The 8,587-nt window shown below is 48.3% G+C and overlaps 1 protein-coding gene across 1 annotated transcript; it reads left to right on the plus strand.

The window, feature by feature from the left end:
* The first annotated feature begins 1,935 nt into the window (after positions 1-1,935).
* Positions 1,936-4,546, plus strand: UQCR11 (ubiquinol-cytochrome c reductase, complex III subunit XI). The gene is made up of 3 exons (XM_074808760.1): positions 1,936-2,024; positions 2,744-2,878; positions 4,278-4,546. Exons 1-2 carry the CDS (start codon positions 1,942-1,944, stop codon positions 2,862-2,864), a joined length of 204 nt encoding a protein of 67 aa, XP_074664861.1. The 5' UTR covers positions 1,936-1,941; the 3' UTR covers positions 2,865-2,878; positions 4,278-4,546.
* Positions 4,547-8,587: the final 4,041 nt, after the last annotated feature.

Consider the following 8,587-nt stretch of genomic DNA (forward strand, 5'->3'; position numbering starts at 1 on the left):
TTAATATTGCTGTTGTTCTAACCAGGAAATTGGTAGTATTACTGGATCTTTCCCTGTCTGCCTTGACTGGGGTGAAACAGTAGGATGCACACCCCCCTCAAACTGCCTTCAAAACCCCAAGGCTTTCCTGAAGATAAAGATTGAGCTGTTTTTCATTGCCTTTTGAGTTATTTTGCCTTTCGTATTAGTATTTTTATTTTGGCATCTGGGAAACTTTCAATATAAAGTGAAAGCTGAGCCTCTCCTGTGTGTGCGTGACTCCATGGAGCTAAACAGACATTAAAGAAGCAAAACTTGTGCGGGGCCTGTTCACCAGCCTCGCTTCCCCCCACCCCCCACCCCCCCCTCCTTGGTAACGTGGCGGCTGTGGCGAAGGCACCGGTTTCCTGCAGGAACACAGGCCACAAAGCTCCCGCCTGACCTCGTGCACCAGCTGGCGCGTGGGCAGCGGGGAAACAGCTCGCAGAAAGGAACCCAAAAGTCTGCACGGTTCGGTAACTCACATCGCCCTGCTGGCACCGAGGCACGGAAACACTCAAACCATCAGAATGAAATGTGATGTTGAGTCAGTCACCCAAAGGGCTGATAAAATAGTTGTTCCGTGTCCTGGTGAGAAAAAACAGGAGCTGGGTTTTTGCAACAGGCTTTGCTCTGTGGGTCTCAGCTCCCGGCAGCCAGCGTAGGGGGTGAGGGAAGCCGACGGCTGCAGGACACCGTCACTGCAGGTTTGCGCAGGGGAAGCGTTTGCAGCTCTGAAGCTTTGGCAGCGCAGCCGCAGGGGACGCTTCGGGCTCCAGTGCCCCCCCCGGACTTTCTGCAGGTTCACAGAGGGCTGAGCTGGCTTGGAGCAGAGCCTGGGGAACATTATGGAATGGATGGTGGATTTAGGACCCTCTGCTGAAAAAATCTGGCCTGAAACTCCCTCTCCTGTTGGGAGAGGCTGGGTGGCAGCGACGAGGGGGGTTTGTAGAGGCACCGCTGGGTGCTGGGGACACTGCTCTGGGAAGGGGGCACTTTCCTGTGGTGCGAGAAGCCAGCAGTGTGCCCAGGTGGCCAAGAAGGCCAATGGCATCCTGGCTTGTATCAGCAATAGTGTGGCCAGCAGGGACAAGGGAGGGATCTTACCCCTGTGCTCAGCACTGGTGAGGCCGCCCCTCGATGAGTGGGTTCAGTTTTGGGCCCCTCACTCCAAAAAGGCCATTGAATGACTCGAGCGTGTCCAGAGAAGGGCAACGGAGCTGGTGCAGGGTCTGGAGCACAGGTCTGATGGGGAGCGGCTGAGGGAACTGGGGGGGTTTAGTCTGGAGAAGAGGAGGCTGAGGGGAGACCTCATGGCCCTCTACAGCTACCTGAAAGGAGGGTGCAGAGAGGGGGGATGAGTCTCTTGAGCCAAGGAACCAGCGCCAGGACAAGAGGGAATGGCCTCAAGCTGCGCCAGGGCAGGGTCAGACTGGCTCTTAGGAAGGATTTCTTTGCAGAAGGGGCTGTTGGGCGTTGGAATGGGCTGCCCAGGGCAGGGGGGGAGTCCCCATCCCTGGAGGGGTTGAAGAGTCGGGTTGAGCCAGCGCTGAGGGATCTGGTGGAGTTGGGAACGGTCAGGGTGAGGTTCATGGTGGGGCTGGAGGAGCTTCAAGGGCTTTTCCAACCCAGACGATTCTGTGATTCTGTGATTCTGTGAAGCGGACCCAGCTCAGGACGAGGACAGGCCCCCAGGGCTTGTGTCCCCCCCGCAGTGTGAGGACAGGCCACCCCGCCAGGGCTCGTGTCCCCTCTCGAGACGGGGCCGGGGACGCAGCGCCACGGGGCCTCGAGGGAGGACGACCGAGGTGGGGGTGTGTTGCCATGACAACGCCGCTTGACTCAGGCAGTGCCGCAGGCAGCCCCGCTCAATGCGCGCGCGCGGAGCGCGGGGGCCTTTGTGGCTCGGCGGCGCGCTCGCGCATGCGCAGTGGGGGTGACTTTGACGGCGGCGGGATGCTGAGCAAGCTGGTGGGGCCGCGCTATGTCCAGCTCTTCCAGAACTGGTGAGGCCCGGCCGGGGGCTGCCCGCTCGGCCCCGGGGATACTTCACAGCGGGGCTTGGGTGCGCTCTGCGGGCCGCGGCCGGTCCCGGCGTCCACGGTGAGAGGCGCGCGGCCTGCTCCGCACCTCTCACCGTGGACCTCAGGACCGGCCGCGGCCCCCGCCGCTCACCTAAGGCGCCTGAAGGGCTTCCCGAGCCCTTTCCGTTCCCCTCCGGCTTGTTCCGCGGCTCTGCGTTCCGTGTGCGGTCCGCTGACCCCGCTGGGCCCGGGTTTGGAGGGTGGAGAGGGGGGCTGTCTGCCTGGCGGTGGTTCGGCTGAGGTGGATGTGGCCTCCGGATTGCTCTGGCTGTCTTCAAAGTGTTTCAGAGCTTAAATGTTTGTCACAGTGCCAGCGAGTGCGTGAGAGAGGATGAAGTAGCTGCGGACCAGAATAAAGGGGACGTGAGCTATAGCAGTAGAATAGTTGGACAAATAAGTGCGTCCTTGCTGAAGTTGATGATGCTCTTTTTAACTAAAAGCATATCAACCTTTTTCTGTAAAATACCTTACTTCTCAGGGGACTGATATTTTTCTGTGTATGTGAGATTCTTCCAAGATTTCTGCCAAGCTTTTTTCTTGATGGAAATTACTTTCCCAGGTACCTTAGTGATGAGCATTTGCCAGACCTTTCACAGTGGAGAAATGTTGTTTACCTGCACATGTGTGTGTCTCTTCTTTAGGACTCCCACCCTCGTTACATGGGGTGGTGTAGCTGGTACTGGTATAATATGGTTCACAGACTGGAAGCTGGTCCTTCAGTATGTTCCCTACATCGGTGGCAAGTTTAAAACTGAAGACTAAGCTTCCCTCTAATGGTAAGTTTTGTTTGTGCATCTGTTAGCTTAAGCAGTAGCATTGTGGTTATGTGACAGCTGATGTGTCCTGTTTGTCCAGGGCACAGTCATATCATTGGTCCTAACCAGAAGTGCTCAATTTGATTGTTCAGGACTGACTTTTTTTTTTTTTTCCTCCATATGAGGCTTCACAGAGTGCCAGAAGGATATAATATTAATAAGAATATGTTTTTCAAGTGATTATTTTGCAAACAGTGGATTTTTCAAAATGTAATGTGGATCTTGAGAAGTCAAATCAAGTTTTTTGTCGTAAATTGGAACTTTTGACAGATCTATTTACTTCTATTCCTAGGTAGAACGGCTTCAAGCTCATGACTAGTTTTGTTGCTAGGCAAATTCAGGCTCCGTTCTGTTCCTTGTGACTGTTATTAAAAGTCGAATGTTCAGAGCTGGTGACTAAGTGCCATGAATTCATTGGAAAATTGGCTTTCTCAAGGTGCTTTTTTTTTTTTCCTTCTTTAATTGCATATGAAATGTGCTGTTCTGAATCTTCTGTAAGACTGACCATCTGTAAAGCTAGAGCAGCAATTAGATGATGCCTTCTGTTGGGCCTCTGAACGCATATTTGTGTAGTAGGCAGGCTTAGAGCTTTTTTATTCCTTGCTGCAGACAGAGGGGAGTTAGGAAGATATTTGCTTTGCATGAAAGGATACTGATGGGAAAAGGTCCAGAGGAAACTATATACATCTCAATACTTGTTTCTTCTGGTCAGAATAACAGTTACATTTTAATGTTGCTAAATGTAAGAAAGATACTTGCCTTCAAGCCACACAATGGTTGAGTTTGGAAGTTGCAAAGCAAATTGGTACTACTTTTGTAAGTCTCTTTTTCCATACTTGTTGCAGTTTAAGCACTTTGTTTTCTCCGTTTTCAAAATATGTATCACACTGATCTTTTATGTAACCGAAGGATGAAAGAAACTTCTCAAAAAAATCAGCTGCACTTGTAGCATCTTGGGTGACCATAGATGTTTATGGATAAGTCAGTGGAAAAGCTCTCAAGTCATGTAGAGGCAATTAAATTACCTAGTAAGGGCTTTCTTTACTTAAAAATTCTTAGTAGTAGGAATGTGGATACCTTTCTGAGACCACAGCGTGTGTCGTCTGTTTTGAAGCAAGAGCTTTGATGTGTCATTGGAAAGAGCATACTCCTCTACTGGAAGAGAGGAAGAGGATGTTTCTATGGTGGCCTGTGATTCCCTCCAGAGTGACTACAGGCCTGTGTTCTGCTGTGCCTGTACCGGCTTCTATAACAGAAACCTCGGGCTTTTGAGGTTTTTGAACTTGTTCTGTCTGTAGTGTTGGCTGCTGTAGCACTTTGCAGGAAGCACTCCTTAATGACTGCTTTGTGTTTATTGTAGGAAATTTATTGCTGGATAGAGTGTTTTGGAGCCATCCATCCGCTGAGACCCTGCTTTGAGGTGAACTTGAAATGCCCAAAACAGATTCTGCAACAGGTCACGGTGTCCCTTTCTCTCCCATGAATGGTTGTGACCGTTTGGTTGTGAACAAATTTAACTTCACTGACCAGCCTGCGTAGTACCCTTCCTCTGATCACTGTCACAGCAGAGCTTACCCCAGTGGGAGTAATTTATAAACCTGATGAACAAAATAAATCAAATGAATGGTATTTTTGTTTTTTTGTGTTACCTTCTCAGTCCATGTTCTTTAGACTAGACTCCTGGTTTGGGTTAGGCCTTCAGCTTGTTTGAACGTGTGTCCTAAGGAAGGCCTGCTGCGTGTTTGCCTCTCTTCCTGTGCTGGTTCCTCAGGCATCAGCCAGTGGCTGCTGGGTTTGATGAGCCTTGTGTTTGTCCCTGGGTAGTTGTTACCATTCTTAATACTGCTGTAGTTCTTGAACTATTCTTAGACGTGTGTTGATTTTAAGCTAATCATTCCTGGATCAGTAGTGACTGTGGACTTTTGCATGCAGTTAACTTTTCATAGCCAATATTGCAGAGTGTCATACAAGATTACACAAGATTCCTGGCTTTTAGTTTAAAGCAAGGTTTTGGTTCTTTCTAACATCAATTTGTGGACCTCTTAAATTGTCTGATTGGGCACACACCATTTTAAAGCAGTGTGTGCTGTCTGAGAACAGGCTGGCTTTTCTGGCTTAATCTAGGGGCTCAAGGAAGGCAGTCTGCAAACCCTGGGGGTCTTTGTGTGTACTGGGCTGAAAACCAGTTTAGAGAGCTGCTCCATTGCTTTCTTAATGTGGGTTTTGAGTAGGAAAAGAATATGTATCTATATGTCATAGGTATAGTTATATTTGTCAACATAAATTAGCGATGAAACAACCCACTACCAGAGCCCTTTAGATGAAAAAGTCTTTAGCTGTTAGAAAAAAGGAAATCCAGGGATTATTCTTGATCTGGTTTCTGCCACTAAGCCACAGCAGACAACTTGGACTTAGCAGGGAAAGTTCACCCCTTTCCAGAAAGACCAGAATTTGTAAACAAACTTATTTCAGTGTAAGAACAGGATCACTGTTTTCTTTCTGTTTAGTGTCAAATTTCACCTCGTTATAATTTTTGGCTGTAATGAAAGGTTTGAATCTCTTTAGGGAAAAATCTCAGTTGTAGTAGCAGTGCTGCTTGGGTGTCACCTTCAGGGCTGAAAGCTTCTGAGTGATGTTTTTATGGAAAACTGTTGTAAAACCTGCCTAAACGCTCTGCAGGACACTTGAACTACTTATTTAACAGAATAATTGCTTTAGCAGCATCACTGATAATTAATTGGGGGGGCAGGGAATATCATTTTTGCATGCAAAACTTGCTGTGCTGCCCTGCTACGTCCAGTCGGATGGTACAGAAGCTTATGGCGTGATGGGATAACCGTGCTGTTCCCTCAGTCTGTCCCACTGCCCAGCTCTAGCAGTGCTCCTAAACTCCTGGCTGACCACTGCACCTTGAAATGCTGAGAATGTAGGTTTGACAAACAGCCCTGTGCTATAAATATAGGGATATTGATCCCTTTTTATCCGAAGTACGACTTGGAAGGGGACATTATATTCACCTGTACTCGCACGTCATCAGGGTTGTAAGCTCAGCCTCGAACAGTTACAGTCTGCTCTTACCCGTTTAATAACACGTCTAGACAGGACAGGCATCACACACTGCTGCTGACTTCGGAAATGACCTAGTTTTGGCTGTTCCTGAGGGCAGGTGAGCCTCAGCTCCCACGGCTGAGGGCTCTTCAGGAGGCCTTGAACCCAGGCTCTGTCTGTGTTGCCCATTCCCCTGAGGACCCTGGTCTCCCCGAGCTGTCAGGCTGCAGGTCTCATTAGTGAGAATTACCTTTAGCAAAGTCCCAGTGATAGCGTTGTGCACAGCAAATGAGCTTAGAAGATACTTAAAAGAGAAAAACATACTCAGAATACCACTGCCTGCACAGGCAGGCGCTGCAAGAAATGCACGGACCTTGCGTTTGTTTGCCCTTTGGCGATCGTTTAGCTGCTTGTGTTCTCTGCAGTGTTTCAAATGATGGCTTTGTCTCTAATTAACCCTAGGATTAGCATATAACTGATTTAATTTCTAGTATTTCTCCTTCCACAAGAGCAAGCAGTCTTTGGAAATACTCTATTAGAAAGATCTTCTGCATTTTTTTGGCAAATTTCTGTTAAAATTCAAATAGTTACTGTTCAAGTGTCATGAACGATCTTTCTGGTTTTTAATATCCTAGCATTGCCTCTTTTCTAGCAACTGTTTTTCAGAATGAGCTAACCAAATGTTGCATACATTATGTGAACAAATTAGTTAAAAGACAACGACCCGACAGAGGAAGAAAAGCTTCCCCTTCAAAACCCGGAGAGTCCCACTAGAGGGCACAGCACCGGCCGAGCTCACGGGGTTTTGGATTTACAGAAATCAAAAAAGCACCTTCAGCTCTGCCTTAATGATGCAACTTCAAAACCGCCTCTAAGAAAAGGAAGGTTTGTGTTCCTGCCTGTCTCCTCTGAGTGTTTCTCCACGCTGGTACTTCCACTTCGCTTTCATCATGAAAGGTGTAAGTGGAGATGGCACAGGGAGTCGTTATCGCAGCCACCGTGTGGGTCTCTTCTCCTGCGGTCGCCTCCTGGACCAGGCTCCGATTCTGCCCCTCTGCAGGCGCTCCTAGGTCGGGTGCTCCCCGGAGAACGCTGCGCTGAAATAAGCTCCTCTGTTGTGTCTGGGATATTTGGCTGCAGAGCAGAAAGCTTTCAACGAGAGTTATCTGCAGGGCTAAATGGAAGAGTGTTTTCTATCAGGATATCCTGTTGCTTCCTTCCGTGGCTGACAACAACCAATTTTGGTGATTTTTGGATTATCTGCTAGTCCTGGAACAACACGGACTGTCTGGCAGCTGAATACACTTTCAGCTGGTGGCAGTATCTGCAGAGACCTTATCCTCTGTACCTTGGCCGTGTTCCCAAAGGAACACTGCAATATTTTCCCTTGGGCTCAAGAGATAGTTTCTACCCAAACATTTCATAGAGTCCTGGGAGAGTAAACGACTTGAATTCTGCAAGCTGTTGCTACACCAGCTGGCAGTGAAAACTGATTTTCAAACTACCGTTACCCCGAGGTTGAGGTTCAGTGGATGTTTAAGAGGTCACCTTCTCCATCCCCACCCCGCAGCAGGATCCTCTCCCCAGCTTTTCCAGTTTATTCTTAAAAAATGCCATTGCAGGAGATTTCGCAGTCCCTCTAAATAGTCTGTTTCTGTGCTTAACTTCTCATTTACATGTTTGGAAAAAAGAATTTCACTCCCCTCCTGCAATACCAGCCCAGTAATTCTTTCCCTTTTACATATTTGAAGGCTGTTATGAAATGTCAGCTGTTTTCTCGAGACTAAACAACGCTGGTTCTTTCCTCTTCCCTCACAGGTCATTCTGTAGACAGCTGATGATTTTCATTGCTCACCTCTTGGCTTCCTTCCAGTCACTCCCCGTCTTTCTCAAACCGCAGCGTACAAACGTGGACGGTGTGTCTTGCACGATCTCGTTTCTTGGTGAAAAGTTTGCTCCTTTTCGTGCCCTTGATTTTAATCAGTGAGAGAGGAAACAACCAAGTGGTTCGTGTGAAAGAGAGGGCTACCGGGTTTCATCACTGGTGGAGTGGAGCAGAGAGATGAGCTGCGGGCAGGACTCTGCTCCTGCTCTTGCTCCCGGGTGTAGTCGCCGGCGTGCGGGGGTTAGGACGCCGCTTTCGGGTGCGCAGCGCTGAAGTCTCGCCCTTCCTCAGTTCTGCTCCCAGTTGCCCCGTTTGCTGCGCTGAACGAGAGCAAACTGCATCGCTCCATGCCTCAGTTTCCCTTTAGACACTTCATTTTTAATCAAGAAGCTGTGTTTCAGTACAAGTTTTTGGTTAGAAGAGTATGAGTTTGGCTGGGTTGTGAGGTTTTGGTTGGTTGGTTGGTTGGTTGGTTTGTTTTTTTTTTTCAAAAAGGGAAAGTGCATTTATGAAAAATAATGTGGTTTTGATCAATACTGGCAATGAGAACTTTTCATATCTGTGTGTTCAAAATTACAAGAAATAACAGCGATAGTAGAGCAAGGTATTTCATCAGTGTGAGCCCAGAAGGAGACAACGTTAAACCAACAAAACCAGAACCAATCCCTGGAGAGACAGAGTGCCTTCAGGGCAACAGAAAGCTCCGTATTGATTAAATTAAAGCCAAAATCCCCACT

This window comes from Strix aluco, chromosome 29, assembly GCF_031877795.1.
Source record: "Strix aluco isolate bStrAlu1 chromosome 29, bStrAlu1.hap1, whole genome shotgun sequence".
Taxonomy (NCBI): Eukaryota; Metazoa; Chordata; class Aves; order Strigiformes; family Strigidae; genus Strix; species Strix aluco.

What these genes read in the sequence shown, in the direction of transcription:
- UQCR11 (XM_074808760.1), top strand. Translation starts at nt 1,942, where the DNA reads ATGCGCAGTGGGGGTGACTTTGACGGCGGCGGGATGCTGAGCAAGCTG. An exon ending in GTCCAGCTCTTCCAGAACTG is followed by an intron (nt 2,025 to 2,743) that starts GTGAGGCCCGGC and finishes TCTCTTCTTTAG; the next exon opens with GACTCCCACCCTCGTTACAT.